Here is an 18,549-nt window from a genome sequence, read left to right as displayed (position 1 = left end):
CTTTCAGTGTCTCCAGTGGTTTGTTTTGAGGTTTTTTTTGTTTGGTGGGGAAGATAATTGTTGGGTTTGATTTTTTTCTTTTTTTTTTTGGCTGCACCATGTGGCTTGTGGGACCTTAGTTCCCTGACCAGGAATTGATCTTAACCTGAGCAGTGAAAGCTACAAATCCTAACAACTGGACTGCCAGGGAATTCCCAAAGTTTGTAGTGTTACTACAAATATTACTTTAAAACTATAAATTACAAAATTACACAAAAATTTATAAATTACATTTATAACCAACATCAAGAGGTTTTTTAATGTTTTGCCAAGTCACAGAATAATTGTTAAATATTAACAATTACTGTTAATCCCATAGATTAAGACTTTGCACCATTTCAGCTTGTGTAGTCAAAGGCAGAACCGCCTGCGTTTAAAACAAGGTGCGGAGTTTTTATATTCAATCAGATATAAGTGCATCAAGTCTAGAACTGTAAGCTTTATCATAACCAATTATTATTGACACTTTTCACATTGTATGCTACTACATCAAGGCTTTGAAATACAAATTTATTATACAAAGTCATTTGGACTTGGCAGTCAAAACCCTGTCTAACAGAATGAAAGAGAAAGTCACTCGCTAGCATCCAACTCTGACTCCACCAGGCTCCTGTCTGCGGAATTCTCCAGGCATTTCTCTGGAATTCTCTGGGGTGGGTTCCCATTTCCTTCTCCAGGGGATCTTTCGGGCCCAGGGATTGAACCTGGTTCTCCTGCATTGCAGGCAGATGCTTTACCGGTTGAGCTACTAGGGGAGCCCCCAAATATGGTCCGACTTTTAAATCGGATTTATATTGACACCTTTTTAGGTAAACTAGTCCTTGGAATGGTAAGTGAAAAATGGAAGGCTTTTTAGAACTTGAAATTAACAACTATCCTAAGCCTCTTGAGTAGGTCTACTTCAGCCTTACAGAACTAACTATACTTGCTTTTTAAACTGAACCATAAGTGTACACCACCACTAAATGGTTTACAAGTGATGCCAAAATCTTGTCTCCGATGCTGAACAGAAATAGTATGGAAGAGAAATAGTGGTTTTATTTCTTTGGCAAGCAAAGAGGGAACACAGTAGGCTAGCACCTCAAAACCTGCCTCCTTTAGGGAATAGGGAGAGGCTTTGTATCCCAATGAAGGTCCTGCTTTTTTTTTTCTAATGCAAAATTTCAGAACAGCCACAGCTGGCATCGCACAACTCAGTAATCAGGTCATGTCTCTGAAGTTAAAACAACCTGTGACCTTTTTTGAAATGCTACAAGAGAATGTAGGGGGAGAAGAATGCCAGATGCAAAGTATAATTCATACAGAACCAGGGTGATAGTTTTGTTTATCTTTGTGAAGGACAAGTCTAGCAGATAAATAATAAAACAAGATTGCTTAACTCTAGCAGTTCTGTTTGGCTGGTATGTGCCTAAGACCATTCATACATTTATGTTTTTGCTAAAACAGTATAGTGAACACAAAAACGTCGTGCCGACTTTCTTAAATACGAGAGTTTGCTATATTTTACTTTACTTCCAGTGAAGGCGTTTAGAAATGCTGTATTGGGAAGAGAACTGCACATGTACAGGCTCTGGCGAAACCAGTCAAGTTACAGTTTGACAAATGTTGAAGTGAAGTGAAGTCGCTCAGTCGTGTCCGACTCTTTGCGACCCCGTGGACAGTAGCCCACCAGGCTCCTCCGTCCATGGCATTCTCCAGGCAAGAATACTGGAGTGGGTTGCCATTTCCTTCTCCAGGGGATCTTCCCGACCCAAGGATCGAACCCAGGTCTCCCACATTGTAGGCAGACGCTTTAACCTCTGAGCCACCAGAGATCTCAAATAGTATCGCAGGATACCAACTATAGTACCTTATTCACTCCACTGTGCCTCTAGGGGTTTCCCTGGTAACTCAGCTGATAAAAGAATCCGCCTGCGATGTAGGAGACCCCGGTTCGATTCCTGGATCGGGAAGATCCGGAGAAGAAAATGGCAACCCATTCCAGTATTCTTGCCTGGGAAAGCCCATGGACGGAGAAGCCTGGCGGGCTACAGTCTATGGGGTCGCAAAGAGTCGGCCATGACTGAGCGACTTTCACATTCATGCCTCTTTAGAGTAACAAATCAAGCATGTCCACAGCAGCCTTTGGGTATGATCAGATCGTTTGGTTCTAAAGATACTCTCAATAAGAAATACCGTAGAACCAAGTAAATAAGTGAAATAACCCAGTAACAGCCTTGTAATAAGGCCCCTGCAGCCCGATTTCTCGGTGGCCGGTCGCGTCGGCAGCGTGGAGGGGGCCGCTGACGTCTCCCAGGACCAGCGCTACGTGGCGTTTCTGCGGGCAGGGGCCGGCCTCCCGCCAGACAGCTACGCCCACCAGGACTTCTCTTTTTCGCATCATCCTGGCCACCGCACGTCGCCCCTCTGAACTCACAAGTGCACGCGCGGCGCGGAAGCGAGTCCTCCCAGACTCCCACCCGCTACAGAACCCCAACCCGGGCCCCGGCTCCGGCCCCGGTCCCGGAAGTGCCGTGGCGGGCCGCGTATCGGGGTGGGCGGGGTGGGGCGTCGCTCCCGGAAGCGTCGGCCAGCCGACTGGGCGGGGCTGCGGCTGCCACGTTGGAGCGGAACGTGGAGGTGGCCCCGGCCAGGAGGAGGGGCGGCGGCGAATCCTGGGAGAGTCCAACTGGCGCCGCGCTCACGCAGGAACCGGTCGCCGGGGGTCCCCGCCAGGTGCGTCCTCCTGTGCCCTCCTGTCCTCTTTGCGGGTCCTGGGGCCTTCGGGGAGAGCCCAGGCCCACGCCTGTATCCCGGTCTCGGTCTCCGCTGGTCCCCGTCAGCCTGCGGCCCGGTCTCCGGCGGCGGCGCGCCCGGGTTTTCGTTTCTGGCCGGGCGGGACAGCGCCTGGCGTCACGGCTGCTTCGGGGATCGAGCCGGCCCGCATCCGCCGACGTTTCCTCCGCTGAGCAGAAGCGCTCCTGAGGCTTGCGCCAGGGTGTCCAGCCCAGGCGCGTAGCTGGCGTCTGAGATTAGGAGACCTTCGGACCCTGGTGCACAAAGAGGCGCGGTCCCCAAGGGCGAGGGAAGGAAACTGACCTCATCAGCATTACCTTGCTTGACTTTAGTTTGGGATTTTTTGTTACTATCTGAGCTGTTGCCAGATTTAAAGGTAAATTTATAAGTTTTAACTACAGGCCACTGTCAATTAACTGGGATTGTTTTATTTTAAGGGCAGTCGCCGCCGGTCGCAGCCTGTATCTCGAAGGAAGTATCATTCAGTGCTGTATGTTTTTGCTACTGATTTACTATAATAAGAGGTTAAATTAAGGGGCAGGTGTAAAATAAATCAAAATGTTGCCTGGGCTTGTGGGCATTGTAAACTTTTTCATAACTCGGGGAACTAATTTTACCCAGGTCATTCTGAAGTTTCAGTGATGGTCTGTGACAAGTCCTTCCCGCGAAACTGTATTTTCTAACCACAGAAGACTGAAATTGATTGTCTTTGTGGGCAATTGTAACTGTTTAATCAGTAGTTAGAGCTTCGTCCTTGAATCATACTATCTTATGTTTTCTGTACATAACGATTGATTGTTCTAGAGTTGGCTAAAGTTTACTTACCTTTTCTCAGTGGTTCTTTGCCCCTGTTTCCTCATTTCTCCCTAATTACAGCCCTGCGAATGGTTTGTAGACCCTTAACGAACTTTCCCTGGTAGCTTGGAAATGCGGGAGACCCGGGTTCGATCCCTGGGTCGGGAAGATCCCCTGGAGAAGGAAATGGCAACCCACTCCAGTATTCATGCCTGGAAAATCCCATGGACCGAGGAGCCTGGTGGGCTACAGTCCATGGGGTCGCAAAGAGTCGGACACGACTGAGCGACTTCTTTTCTTCTCTACGAACTTTTGGATAAGTTGAAGTGTTTTTGTTGTTGTGAATTTCTGTTACACACATCTGAGGTTATTTAGGTTTAGGAAATGTCAGATTTGAAATGGATTTCCAATTATATAACTTAATTTTATATAAGCAAGTTATTTTCTGAAACCAGTAAGAACAGAAAGAAATTTGTAAACTATAAAGAGCAATGATTCTTAATCTTTTGGGGTTCCTCTCTCTCTCTTTTTTCTAGAAGTATTTGTGATTTTATTTTGTTTTCTGATGTTCTTTTGATATTTATGTATTTATTTCTAAATTTTTATTGGAGTATAGTTGCTTTACATTGTGTTAATGTCTGTTACGCAGCAAAGTGAATCAGTTATATGTGTATGTGTATCCCCTCCTTTTTGGATTTCCTTCTCGTTTAGGTCACAGCAGAGCTTTGAGTAGAGTCCCCTGTGCTGTACAGTAGGTTCTCCTTTCTCCTTAGTTATCTGTTTTATCCAGAATATCAAGAGTGCATGCATGTCATTCCCAGTTTCCCAATTCATCCCATCCTCCTCACCACCCCCCACCCCCCACCGCCCTTGGTATCTATAAGCTTGTTTTCTAGATCTCTGTCTCTATTTGTGCTTTCAAATAAATTCATCCGTACCATTTTTTAGATTCCCCATATAAGCGATATTATACATTTGTTTTTCTGACTTAACTTCACTCTGTATGACAGTCACTAGGTATATCCATGTCTCTGCAAATGGCATTATTTCATTCCTTTTTATGGTTAAGAAGTATTACGTTGTGGGCTTCTGAGGTGGCTCAGTGGTAGAGAATCCGCTTGCCAATGCAGGAGATGCAGGTTTGATCCCTGGGCTGGAAGATCCCCTGGAGAAGGAAATGGCAACCCACTCCAGAATTCTTGCCTGGGAAATTCCATGGACAGGGGAGCCTGGTGGGCTACAGTCCGTGGGGTTCCAAAGAGTTGGACACAACTTAATGAGTAGAGAACACCAATGACGTTGTATATATCACTCCACTCTCTTTTAAGGATCTGATGAAACTACTGATCATCTTCCTAGAAACATGCACATACACACATACAGGATTTTCTGTATAATATCGTGAGGTTTATACAATTCTAATTAAAGATTCTTATAAAATGATATTATTAAATTATTACGTTGCTTTTCTAGAAAAGTTGTAATTCTTAAATAGGTTAATTTCAGGGACTCCCTGGTGGTCCAGTGGTTGGGACTCCACACTTCTCCGGTGGGGTGGAGGGAGGGCACGGATGGAATCCCTGATTGGGGAACTGGGGATCCCATATGCCATGTGATGTGGCCCAAAAGAGGGTTAATTTCAGCTCAGAAAGTTTTGTTGTATTAAGACTGCAGATAAGTGTGACACTATTTAGTTCAATGACCAGCGCACAGTTGCATCTTTGATTTGGTTTTGGCTGGGTGAGATGAGCCTAGACCATCAGTAACATTAAATAAATTCTCTGGAACAAATGTGCCCATGCTAATGAGGTATCTTGCCCACACAAGGTGATTTTTTATTAGCCATAGTGGCAGCCGGGTGTTGTGTTTCTGGTTTGGGAGTCAGAGTTTCCAGTTGTGATACCTCTTTGACTTTTTACTTTCTGAGGTTTAGTTCAGTGCTCCATGTATGATAATATTGTGAGGTTGGAGCTGTTTAGAGGTTAGTGCTGTTGGGTTTTAGTGTTGCTTCACAAAATCAGCTTTTAGAAAATGCAGGGGGAAAGTTTCAGTTCACTGCACACAATTGTTGAGGAGAGAAACTTGGTGAATAAATAAAAGTTGTGGTCTGGATCATAAATTTTTTTCAGTAGATGTGTTCTTTTGAAGATTCACTGGGGTATACATTTTAAATGGTGACTTTTGTATTAGCTGCCGTTTACAAGCATTTATTTACCAAGTGCCAGGCACTGTTCTCTGTGAATTCTCACAGCAGACTTATGGCGTAGATGCTTTTATTATAGTTATTTTGCCAAATGGTTAGCCAAGACAGACATAGATAAAATTACATACCAAAAGTCAGAGCTAGGACACATGGAACTGGGATTTAAACTGTCAGTGTTGGCTCTAGTCTCCATACTTGAACTGCTCTTCTTTTGGTACTGTCTTATACGGGGCATGTGTGAACAAACCATTGTCCTCACAGTTTTCTTTTCATATTTCACAGTGATTGTGTTCTGTGCAAAATAGTTAAATGAAATCAATCTGCGTGGTGTGAATTCTAATCACATACAATATTGAAAAAAAATTACATAGAGAATTCCCTGGCAGTCCAGTGGTTGGGAATCTGCGCTTCCCCTGCAGGGTGACGCAAGTTCGATCGATCCCTGATCAATTAACTAAAATCCCACATGCCACGCAGCACAGCCAGATAAATAAATTGGAATAAAAATATGTCATTAAAAACTACAGAAAGTTTTTAAAGCAAGTCTTACTTGGGAAATTGACATGGTTTAATCTAAGAGTTCTTCATATTTTCAAGGAAACTAGTTACAACTAAATGATCAATTGTAAGAGAAGGAGATACACATGTATCTGATTAAGCTGTATTTTCATAGTATTCTTAATAGTTTTGAGAATGATTGTAGCTTATATTTTTGTTTAGTTAGATTCAAACCGCTTAATGTAGTTCAAGGCCATTGTCGTAGTATAGTATTTGATTTTTTTTTTAAAACAATGGTATTTAAACCTTATGTTCAGTACAGGTTATTAAGTGGAACTGCTTCTGATGGCACATTGAGTACTAAGGCCAAGAAACAGATTTTATAAGTGCTTTGAATTCCCTCTTAACTCTTTTATGTTCTTGTAAATTAGTCTCTCTCTTTCAGTAAAGGTTACACATTAACTAAGTGCTCCTGAATTCCTGTAGCCCTTGTACCTTTCCTCCTGGAGATACTGTAATTATATTCAACTGGGTTTAAAAATATATATATATACATATATGTAGCTATTTTGTTTTCAATATTAGAAATTATTCTAAAGGCATTTTAGGAAACCTTTTTTTTCCCCCCAAGCAGTAGTTTCCCACTTTTTAAATAAGAAAAGATCCTTTAAACAGTTAAGAATTTAAAAATTAAATATTTTACTTAAAATTGGTCTTTCTAGTGCATCAGTCTTTTTGTATTCCTCTAAATATAGACGTTCAGAATCAATCCAGCAATGTATATCTCACTCGGTGCGAAACAGTTTTAGATCCAAAAAGGGTAAAAGTTGTAAGACTTGATTGAAAACAAAACAGTATTTGTCGATTTGGTGAAACAAGGTGACCAAACAAGATGAAACAAGTTGATAAAACAGACAGTGGGAAAATACATAAGCAATATGTACTAAGAGAATGTTATAAAGTTTTACCGAGATAAATGAGTTGCTTAAAGTGTGGTTCCGGCAGATAGAAAAAGTTTAGATCAGTGTTGATTGATCAGTGGAGCAGATTTCATGAAGGAGATGGGACTTATTACTAAAGACTACTGACTGAGAGGAGAAAGAAGGCATTTCATATAAAGAAAATAGGCCTGTTTTTTACCTCTTAGAAAATTGTGAGTTTTTTTTTTTTCCTTTTTTCCTTCACAATAATCTTAGGAAACTAGATGTGCGATTTTCTTGATTAGTCTCATGATGATAATAATCTTTAAAGTAGTTAGTGTATTAAAATGCTTTTTGACTTATGTGCTAGGCATTGTGTTTGGACCTCTGTAAAATCCATTTCTCTCATTTGAACTTCACAACATCCCCTGAGGTAGTCACACTTATCCCCATCTTACAAGTGTGGGAATTGGGGCTCAGAGAGATCAAATAATGTGTAAAGGTGTCAAAAGTAGCAGGGTCAATGTTCAGGTTGAAGGACCAGAAGGACCAGAAGTCAGTGTTCCGGACCAGAGGTCCTGCCTCTTTGCAGTGTGATTCAGCCTCCTAATGCACCCACTTTGCCTGACTTCGCCCAGTTTCTAAAGTTCATTTCTTCTTCCCTTAATTTCATCATGCATTGTCGTTTCTTTGCCATTCATTATTTCTCCTAAATTTTAATATTTTTTGTATGATTAAAATTGAATACTTGAGCTTCTTGTAGCAAGTAAGAGGCTGGACTCTGGAGCTCACTTCTGAGTTCAGATCTTGGCTCTGCCCCTTGCTGGCATGTTCAAATCATTTAATCTTTCTGTCCCTTCCTTTTATCATCTGTTCTTCAAATGTAAGCAACTTGACCGTGTAAGACTCAGGGCATATTTTTAGTCTAAGGCCCTCTTAAGAAAACTGTTAGAGGATGAACTTCATCCACCAGAGATGAGTAAGAAAACTGGCAAGAGTGCTGTTGGAGAACATTGAGTATATTTAACTGCTATGGACCTGAGGCTGAAACCAAAGTGGGAATAAGGGAGAAAAGATAAAATGTACATGTTACATATCTGATCATGTAGAAGTTGGTCATCAAACTAAAAAATTGAGAGAACTGGGAAGCAGGAAGAAAATTGGAGGTAGAATAAATTTGTGGATTGCCTAATCTGTAATGTCTAGGAGTCAAAGGACATCATTTAAAGCTGACAAATCAGTTAGTAGAAGTATAAGCGTATTTAACAGTACAAAGGTAAACACTGAGAAAGATAATACTAATGATTATAACTGTGTACTGCAGGAGAGGCAGTAAGATTATATAAGCTAATTCTGTTAGTGCTCATAGTGATTAAACTATGTAAAGAAATAAAGGATTAATGGTATTAAATGGAAATTATTTAAAATTATAGTTACAAAGATAGGACCAGAAACATACAACAAATCAGTGCTCAGAGAAAATTCAAAGCCTAAAGAAATAATAAAAATGGATAAGTGAAGCATTTAACTAAAAAGTTAGAAAAACTTTTTAAAAGTGAAACTAATAAGTAAAGCCAAAATTTGACTCTTTGTAAATACTCAGTGAAACAGGTAAGCCACTTAGCTAATTTTTCAAAGGAGGGTAGGACAAAACATGAATATTGTAAGTACTAATCACCACACACAGCACGAATTAGAAGAAGCATGAGTCTATGTTTGAGTCTAAACAAATAAATTAGAAGATTGTATAAAAGAGTACAATAAAGGAATATCATGGGAAAACATAATTTACAAAAATGACCTTGGGTAAAGAAAATTCAAATAGATCAATATCCATGGAAGAAACAGAGAAAATTACCACTTCCCTTCCCTTCAAAACACCACACCCAGATATCTCATAGGAGAATTCTGGTAAATCCTTAAAAAATAGTAATTTCAGTGTTGTTATTGAAAGTGTTCCAGAGCATGGGAAAAGAAGAAAACCTCCCACATTTGTTATGAACAAGTGTAACATTGATACCAAAACCTGACAAAGAATGTACAAAAGAGGAAAACTATCAATTAAATCTCATTTAAGACTCTAGGAAGGAAACTCTTTTTAAACAAAATCTAGGAGCTCTGTAGTAGAATCATGGCAAGAGAAGTTTATGCATGGTATGAAAAGATGATTCAGTATTAGGAAATCTGTTAGTGCTTTGTTTTGTTAGTAAACCGAAGGAGAAAAATCATATGGTCATCTCCAATTACCTAATGAAAAAACATTCAACAAAATTCAACACCCAGTCTTTATGAATAGCATTCAGTAAGATAGTAATCAATGGCTATTTCCACATACATGTTTGTATACATATGTATATTTATTTACTTGTACAGGTGTAAGTGTGTGTGGACACTCACTCACATCTGTACAAATATATGTGTATATATCTCAAATTCCAAAACCATGCCGAGTGGTGATACAGTAGGCTTTCCAACTGCAGAACAGGACAAGACAAGAAATAGCGCTGTTATCACTGCTGTTGAGTATGATACTGTTAGTCCTGGCTAGCTCACACAAGAGAAAGATACCAGAGGAGCGACCGTGTGAAATGAGGAGACTGGCTCTGTTGGCACATGGTATGAATATATATGTGGAAACCCCAACAGAATCTACTGAAACACTACTCCAAAAAGAGAATTCGGTAAGAAAGCAGGGTTAAAGATTAATGTAGCGAAATCATTAGCCTTCATTTAACAATGAGATCATAGACATAATAGTGGAAGGGAAAAAAGCCACATTTACAAACGAACCAAAAGATGAAATACTTAGGAGTAAGCAGACCCAGTATGTCAAAAAATTTCAAACAATACTGAAAAATAAAAAAGAAGGCTTAACTCTAAAGACATGTTCTTGATTAGGAAGATTCACCATTCTGTCAGTTCTCCATAAATTAATTTATTAATTTGGTACAGGTTCAATAAAAAATATTAACATTCTCTTTTTTCTGGAATTAGACAAAAAATTTTCTGATTGTTTATGTCGTTAAAAAACAAAAAATAGCAAGGAAAATGGGTGGGGATTATTGAAATCATACTCATGTAAAGCCTCAGTATTTAGAAGTGACATGCCTAGCATGTAAATACATGGGCATAAGGAATGGTAATCACAGAATAAATGTAAATGAATACTGAAATGTAAACCTTAGCCTATATCCTGATATGTACAGGAATATAAACCTAAATATTAAATCTAGAAATAAATACAGGAAGTTGGTACATGTTAAAGGTGGTATCTAAAGTTAGTAAGAAAAAAATTTCAGTAAATGATTTTGAAGTAATAAGAAAAAATACATACTTTGAATATATTCAATACACTGTATATACCAGGATACATTTCACGTGGCAGTATCCATCAGAATTAAAATTACTTTTATTCTTTAACCCATCAGTTTTACCTCTGGAAAACTATAGCTTTCCTTGTCCATAAGTGAAGTAACATGTATGTGTGGCCATTTATTTCAGCATTGTTTGTAAGAAGAATAGCTCAGTTGATGAATCTGCCTGCCATGCAGGAGACCCCAGTTCTGTTCCTGGGTCAGGAAGATCCCCTGGAGAAAGGATAGGCTACCCACTCCAGTATTCTTGGGCTTCCCTTGTGGCTCAGCTGGTGAAGAATCTGCCTGCAATGCAGGAGACCCCGGTTCAATTCCTGGGTAGGGGAGGTCCGCTGGAGAAGGGAAAGGCTACACACTCCAGTATCCTGGTGTGGAGAATTCCATGGACTCTAAAGTCCATGGGGTCACAGAGTCAGACACTCCTGAGCGACTTTCACTTTGAAAAATAATTCAGGTGTTCTCAGTAGGAGACTAAGTAATTAGATTAGGGTACATCTGAGAGTGGAATACTGTGCCTTGTGAATGCATTTATGTAAAATAACAAAGTTGTTTTTGTTGGTGGTGTTTTGGCAGAATGTGGGATTTTAGTACCCTGACTAGGGATTGAACCCGCACCCCCTACATTGGAAATGTGGAGTCTTAACTATGGGACCACCTGGGAAAGTCCAACAAAGATATTTTTAATGCTGTAGCACGGTATCTCCTGAGTTTTTCTACGAAAGTAACTTTCACATAGAATATATAAAATAGTAGCATATGGGATTGTAGCTTGGACCATTTAAAAATTTTTTTCTGCTTTATCTTTAAAATTCTTTGGGTTTGCTGTATTCACCTCTGTCTTGGTCTGTTTTATTTAAAATTAGTTTGTCAAACAGCTCTTACTGTTGAGCAGTCCTGCTTCAGGAAGGCGCACCTTGTTTGTTACGTGCCTTCTCTCACCCCTGCTACACTGCCACCCGTCTTATCTTGACTGAGAAGCATACTGCATCCAAGACTGATTAACCACATGCTATCCCTGTTTTTGCATGTTTCCTTCCAGACAGATTTTTCAACTGAAGGATGATAATCTATAAACAGAATAGCCCTATACTTGTCTCAAAATAATTTAACAAGTTTCTTTCAAATGGTCCACATTTCCCAACAAATGATACCTAGACCAATTTGATTTATTGGCATTCCAGCATTACTATTAATGTATTGGTTTGTCCAATATATTTCTATGTTAAAAAATGTTCCATCTTACATGTTTATTATATTTCTATGTGAAATGTTCTCTTTAGCAGGATGAAGTTAAAGGAAGTAGATCGAACCGCCATGCAGGCATGGAGCCCTGCACAGAATCATCCCATTTACCTAGCTACAGGTAAGTTCAACAGAGAGAAGACAGTATGAGTCACCTAATTTCTTGTTTTCCACATCTGACTTATTTATACTTGGCCTTTAAGATTCAGGTCAAGCTTCAGCTCCTCTAGAAAGCCTCTCCTTTGCTGATGAGATACGTGCAACCTTCTTTTCAGCTGAGTGCAGTGGCCTTCCTATATGCTTGTATATCATAGTGTTAATCATGGTCTATTACATTTATAGTGTCTTCCTCACTTCAGAACTGTGCTCTATCTTTATTCCTGTGGTATTAAGCACAATAGATAAAATGTAAAAAAGTTAATAAATACCAATTTGAATGAATGAACAACAGTTTTGATGCTCCTTTTTTATATAAATAGAGTTGAAGTTATATCATTTGTGACTATAAGCATGGAACTGTTCTTTCAGAGATTTTATCTATAGACTTAAAAAATTGTCTGTACTACCGACTCTTACAAACATCATCTCTGAGCCTTGCATCAGAATCTTACTGCTGTAGTAATGTAAGCATCTGTTCAGTGGTATACGTACTGAGATTTCAGTCATTAATGTAGCATTCATGAGTGAGATAATTGAAAAACATGCATTTAATTTCTATTTTGTATGGTTTTCTCTGAGTCTTTTTGGTTTTGCATGTGTGGTTACCATGAATATATTTTCTATAGGAACATCTGCTCAACAGTTGGATGCAACATTTAGTACCAGCGCTTCTCTTGAGATATTTGAATTAGACCTTTCTGATCCATCCTTGGATATGAAATCTTGTGCCACGTTCTCTTCTTCTCACAGGTATGAGATTCAACCTGAAATTCATGTGATCATTTGATTATATGTTGTAGTTGATGCCTAGTGTGTCTATAAGTGTTCATTATGAAATTGTAAGGAATACCATTAGTGACATATTTTGTGGAAAAATATCTGAGTTGTTTAGGCAGAAGTTTAAAAAGTGTCTATATATGTTCTGTTGAATTTCCTTTTTTTTACGGACTGTTGTGTGTAAGAAGGAAGGCCTCTAGTTCTGGTATTTTTGTCCTCATGATATAGTAGAGTTACTTTCTTTTGCTTTTTTTAATCTTACCTCTTTACAGAAAAAGGTAGGCATGACTAGAAAAAGTAGTTAGATGAATATTAAAATGTTAATAGTGATTTTCTTTGGATGGAGGTTGCTTTTTTCCCCTATCTACTAATGTATTTCAAATTACATTTCACAGAGAATTTTATTGACATGGTTTCTGATACGATAAGTATTTAGATGGGTAGATTTCCAAGTACTTAAGCTATATAGAAGGATACTTTAATTTCGGTAGCAAAATGTGCTTTATAGCGTAATGCCTTGGCAAATTTTGGTGAAGAGATTGTACCTTGGTTAACAATACAGTTCAAATCCTGGCGTCTCCCATGGGATGGCTTATAATCATCCAAGCCCTCCCACTGTACTGGGAATCCCAGATGCCTTTCATCTAGCAGTTTTTCGACTCAGTACCATTGTTATATATTTCCATGCCACCTCCATACCAAACTGTAATCTTTTATTCTCCACCAGTGGGTGGAGAATTATGTCATAATAGACATAATTTTGATATCACCTTTTTACTGTCAGAATACATTATTTTTCTTAGAAAATTTCAGATGACTCCCTTAACTGCTTAACTATTTAACAGATGACATGTTACTGAGTACTTCTGCAGTAAAATAAAATCAGGGGAAGTGGTTGATGAGCTCTATTTTATAAATGAATCAAAAGCAGCTTAGGGAGATTAAGTAACTGGCTCAGGGTCTCACAGATTCGAAATGGTAAAACCATTCTTAGGCTCTTATCTTCTGACACACAAATCAAGTATACTTTGTTGTATTAGCTGTACAAAAGAGTTTTTGTACCCTTCAAGGTTACAAAATGAAATGAGTATAAATAAAAACTAAAATGCCATTTCACCAAGTTATGTACAGTTACCAGGAATAGAGGAGAAGCAGTGTTTTTGGTGTATTTATGAAAAGGCTTAAATATATAATTTCCAAATTCTTTTCTAAGTTTATCTGACTTCAAAAAAGAGTATTTTTGCTCATTTTCTTTTAAAGATACCACAAGTTGATTTGGGGACCTCATAAGATGGATTCCAAAGGAAATATCTCTGGAGTCCTGATTGCAGGTGGTGAAAACGGAAATATTATTCTTTATGATCCTTCTAAAATTATCGCTGGGGATAAAGAAGTTGTGATTGCCCAGAATGACAAGCATACTGGCCCAGTGAGAGCATTGGATGTGAACATTTTCCAGGTTAGACTTTTGATGTTTATTCATATTTCTTGAGATGCACGCTGCCTATTTGAAATAAGTATATGAATCTACTGTGCCTCAGTCTTGGAGAAAGCTAAAACTGTGCCTATGGAGGTTGATGAGTGAGTGTATTTGTATGAAGAATGAAAGGTTCAGAGTTGGCTTCATACACTTCATACACTGATACACTAGCCCCGGGGAAGGGATCAGGGTAATGGGTTTAGTTCTAGAAGTCTGGAGATGTCATGTCATCTTACGGACATTTTTAAAATATTAGGCACCTCAGAGGTTGAAAACCTAGTCTTTTAAAAGCTTGTCTAGGCTACTTCCCTGGTGGTCCAGTGGCTAAGACTCTGCATTCCCTATGCAGGAGGGCCTAGATTTAATCCCTGGTCAGAGAACTAGATCCTCGAACTAAAGATGCTCCATGCCACAAGTAAGACCTGGTGCATCCAAATAAATAAGTAAATAAAATATTTTTTAAAATTAAAAAATGTTTGTGCTAGTTCAGCATTAGGCTGGTGCTGTTGTGTGTGGGTTAATCTGTTGTTTTATTAGTGCTAAATGTATTTATGTCAGAGATTACTACTCTATCAAATAATAAGATACATACATAAATATAGTATAAATTTAATGGGCAATTAAGAATCTTTGTACTGTTGCCGTTGTAAACATTACTGAATGTTAATTGTAGAAATGTTAAATAGCAACCCACTCCAGTGTTCTTGCCTGGAGAATCCCAAGGACAGAAGCCTGGTGGGCTGCCGTCTATGGGGTCGCACAGAGTCGGACACGACTGACATGACTTAGCAGCAGCAGCATACATTAATAAAGATCTTGAGTTAATAGGACATTTGAGTATAATCAGAAAATAAATATTATCTTTAAAAAGTTTGATAGTTATTTTTCTTGTATTATAAATAGATATTTTAGATATAGAAATACAGAAACCCAAACTTCTTCATTTTCTGTGGCTTGTGGTGCCCACTCTTTAGATTAGATAGCTAATTTCCAACAACTGCTGATTTTTGGTTTGTGTCTTATATCATAGGTGGCTACTGCCATGGAATTGCTCTGTTTTCAGAGTTGTATGTCAGTTGTTATAGTAGGTTAATGAGAGTGAACAGTAAAGGATGAAGGTCAGTATATGAACCTCACTGTCTTCCTGGACTTCATATCACAGTTTTAGGGTCTTTTTGATCCAAACTGCACACAACATAGTTTACCTAGAAATACTACCACCTGGTGCAAGACAGAGCATACATGACATAGAAATACGTGAGGACAGACACAGAAACAGGTTTATAGTTAGCAAGGGGGAAAGGGGATTGGAGAGGGATAAATTAGGAATTTGGGACTAGCAGATATAACTACTATATATAAAACAGATAAACAACAAGGCCCTGCTGTATAGCACAGGGAACTAGTAATATAGTCAAAATCCTGTAATAAAATAAACTATAATGGAAATATAAATATATATATAGCTGAGTCACTTTACACCAGAAACTATAGTTTTGTTTATTTATTATTTAATTGGAGGCTAATTACTTTACAGTTTTGTAGTGGTTTTTACCATACATTGACATGAATCAGCCATGGAGAAACTATAGTTTTTTAATTGAAATAAGTCAACTATACTTCAGTTTAAAATTTTTTAAAAATAAATAAATACATGAGGATTTTTAGTAGTCTTAATCTTGATCCAGCTCCAGAGGCTGACTTTGAAGTGCCTGGGATAGACACCATTATTTTAGCATTCAGCTATTTGAAGCCAACAGGGTGACCTATTTTTGTCTCCCACAATCAGATTCCCTTCCAGAGATCCAAACCACAGGCAATAATCGCCATATAAGAATTTATCCGTTTAATTATTTTTTAGTGTCTTATATTGAAATGTCAGTAGATGTGTTATCTTTTTTAGTTTAATAGAGTTTTACAATATGTTTCTTTAGAAAACTGATTAAATTTCAGTTTGTTATATATAGTTTTTAGGGGTTTATGCATTTTGATTTTTTTTAATTAAACAAATTATATGCCTTAAAACTGAAAGATTTTTAAAATTAATTATTTTTAATGGAAGGATAATTGCTTTACAGTATGGTGTTCAGCCCTAGGCTTACCCATGTCCCCTCCCACTTGAACCTCTCACCTCCCTCCCTATCCCTCCCCTCTAGGTTGTTAAGAAGCCAGTTTGAGTTCCCTGAGTCACACAACAAATTCCCATTGGCTATCTATTTTACCTATTTATATTACCTACAGTAATTTAAGCGTCCCTGTTACTCTCTCCATACAGCCCACTCTCCCTCCTCCCCCACCAGCCGTGTCCCTGGCTGTTCTCAGTATCTGAAAATGTACAGATCTTTCCAGCTCCAAATTGGGTTATTCTGAATTCTCTTCATTATTTGTAAGTGCTATTTATTTGTTAATTCTTTCTTATTGCAGACTAATCTGGTGGCCTCTGGTGCTAATGAATCTGAAATCTACATTTGGGATCTAAATAATTTTGCAACTCCAATGACACCAGGAGCCAAAACGCAGGTATTACATTGATTTCAATGTAATCAAAAGAACCAAAATCAGTTTTTCTGCGCTTATTTGTTTTTTTCACACAAAATATATCTGTTTAAATGTCAGTGTTTAAAATATATCAGTGTTTAAATGTCATTGATTTTTCTTTAGCGTGATCAAGTATTATTAAATATGTTTCCTAAGAGTATCAGCAAGTCCTTCAACAGTAAATATTTATTTAGTACTTGCCATCTCCCAGGCACTGTTTGAGGTACTAGACTTGTGGTAGGAAATAACATAGTGTTTAGTAGTTTCTTAGGTATAATATTTTATGTAGTATAGTGTTCTATATTATATAGTATTTTAGCAATACCCAACCTCAGAATAAAAATCATAGAGGAAACTTACTTAAAAAAAGAAACACAACCTGTTTCCTATGTAATTCTAATAAGTTGAGAAAGAACAGTCATCTCTGCCTTCTTTACACTGTATTGACTATTTGATTTGAGTGGCTATTATAACAGGCCCTAACATTTTGGCAATCTGAGAGGTAGCGTTCCAATAGTACATGGTTTTCTAGGTCTAGGCTGTAACTTTTGCTCTGCCTAGATGTCTGTCACGTTGACCAGCATCTACTTTGTGGTCCATTATCTTCCATGGAGCAGTTGCAAAGTAAAGAAACAGTGCTTGATTTGTAACAGGAGCCTAATAAGTGGCTGGTGAATAGACAAGGTAAAGTACTTGAATTGGTATATACCTGAGCTTTAAACTGCATATGTTGAGAATATAAAAATAAATTTATGGAAGGAATAGATAAAGATTTTTAAGTAATCCATTTCCTAAAAAGAAGAATTAGATTTTGTAGTTAAACTTGATTACAGTTGAGAAATGGTTCTTAGTAGTTTATTCCTTACAGCCCCCAGAAGATATCAGTTGCATTGCATGGAACAGACAAGTTCAGCATATTTTGGCATCAGCCAGTCCCAGTGGTCGGGCCACTGTGTGGGATCTTAGAAAAAACGAACCTATCATCAAAGTCAGTGATCATAATAACAGGGTAAGTAGTAACTTACACATAGTTACACATAGTAACACAATCAATCTTAGAAAACAGATTGATCTGTGAGAAACATGTTTTGTTTCCGCTATAGCTATTCCTACATTGTTTGTCAGAGTTGGCAACAAATCAGATTTCTGTAAAGTCAAATCCTGTTTTCTTATGGACCAATCATGTTGGAATGAGAGGTTGTTTTTCCCTTTGGGGAAAATAATAAAATTCCTACTAAACCACACTGGATATATTAATGATGAAGAGAAAGATTGGTCAGTCAAAGGAGTTATTCCATGATACACTAATTGTTTTGCTTTGCCAACTATTCCAAAGCATTATAGCAACTAGAATGTAAAATTTTTCCCTGCTAGTAATTTTATGACTATGAAGCTGTAGTTTCCAGACTCTTGGGTTCCTCTTTTCTGATTAAGCAGTGCTAAAATGAACTGGTATTCTTCTCCCACTTGCTCAGTAGACGCTGTTGTATAACACATTACATTTTAATCTTACAGATTCATTAATATTATGTCATCATATGTTATAAAGTAATTTAGACACACCTTAGGGCTTGCCTTGTTAATTTGTTTTTAATTACTGTTTTTAGTTGGACATTTAAAAAGCGAGTTTGCCTAAATCGGAGAATACATATATAATTTAAAAACAGCAATAGCAATGAGAAAACACTATTTATAAGAATATTTCCTCAAAGTATTGTTTTTCAGTGAGTCAGGAGTTTTAAAACAAGT

General features: G+C 38.1%; 1 protein-coding gene across 10 annotated transcripts in view; it reads left to right on the top strand.

Moving 5' to 3' along the window:
* Positions 1 to 2,622: 2,622 nt before the first annotated feature.
* The window catches only part of SEC31A (SEC31 homolog A, COPII coat complex component), a 59,897-nt gene continuing 43,970 nt past the window's right edge, over positions 2,623 to 18,549 (top strand). For 7 of the 10 annotated variants that reach the window (XM_055588936.1, XM_055588934.1, XM_055588933.1 and 4 more), the window contains exons 1-6: positions 2,623 to 2,754; positions 11,885 to 11,967; positions 12,632 to 12,755; positions 14,043 to 14,241; positions 16,687 to 16,782; positions 17,669 to 17,809. In XM_055588936.1, coding sequence (XP_055444911.1) covers positions 11,889 to 11,967; positions 12,632 to 12,755; positions 14,043 to 14,241; positions 16,687 to 16,782; positions 17,669 to 17,809 — 639 coding nt within the window. In that variant the 5' untranslated portion in view covers positions 2,623 to 2,754; positions 11,885 to 11,888. Of the gene's footprint in view, positions 2,755 to 3,053; positions 3,191 to 11,884; positions 11,968 to 12,631; positions 12,756 to 14,042; positions 14,242 to 16,539; positions 16,596 to 16,686; positions 16,783 to 17,668; positions 17,810 to 18,549 lie in introns of those variants that run through there. The other 3 variants (XM_055588931.1, XM_055588930.1, XM_055588938.1) reach the window with 3 other exon arrangements.

This window comes from Bubalus kerabau, chromosome 7 (assembly GCF_029407905.1).
Source record: "Bubalus kerabau isolate K-KA32 ecotype Philippines breed swamp buffalo chromosome 7, PCC_UOA_SB_1v2, whole genome shotgun sequence".
Taxonomy (NCBI): domain Eukaryota; kingdom Metazoa; phylum Chordata; class Mammalia; order Artiodactyla; family Bovidae; genus Bubalus; species Bubalus kerabau.
The sequence above is the reverse complement of the archived record's forward strand: the minus strand, read 5'-3'. Positions and strand labels throughout refer to the sequence as shown.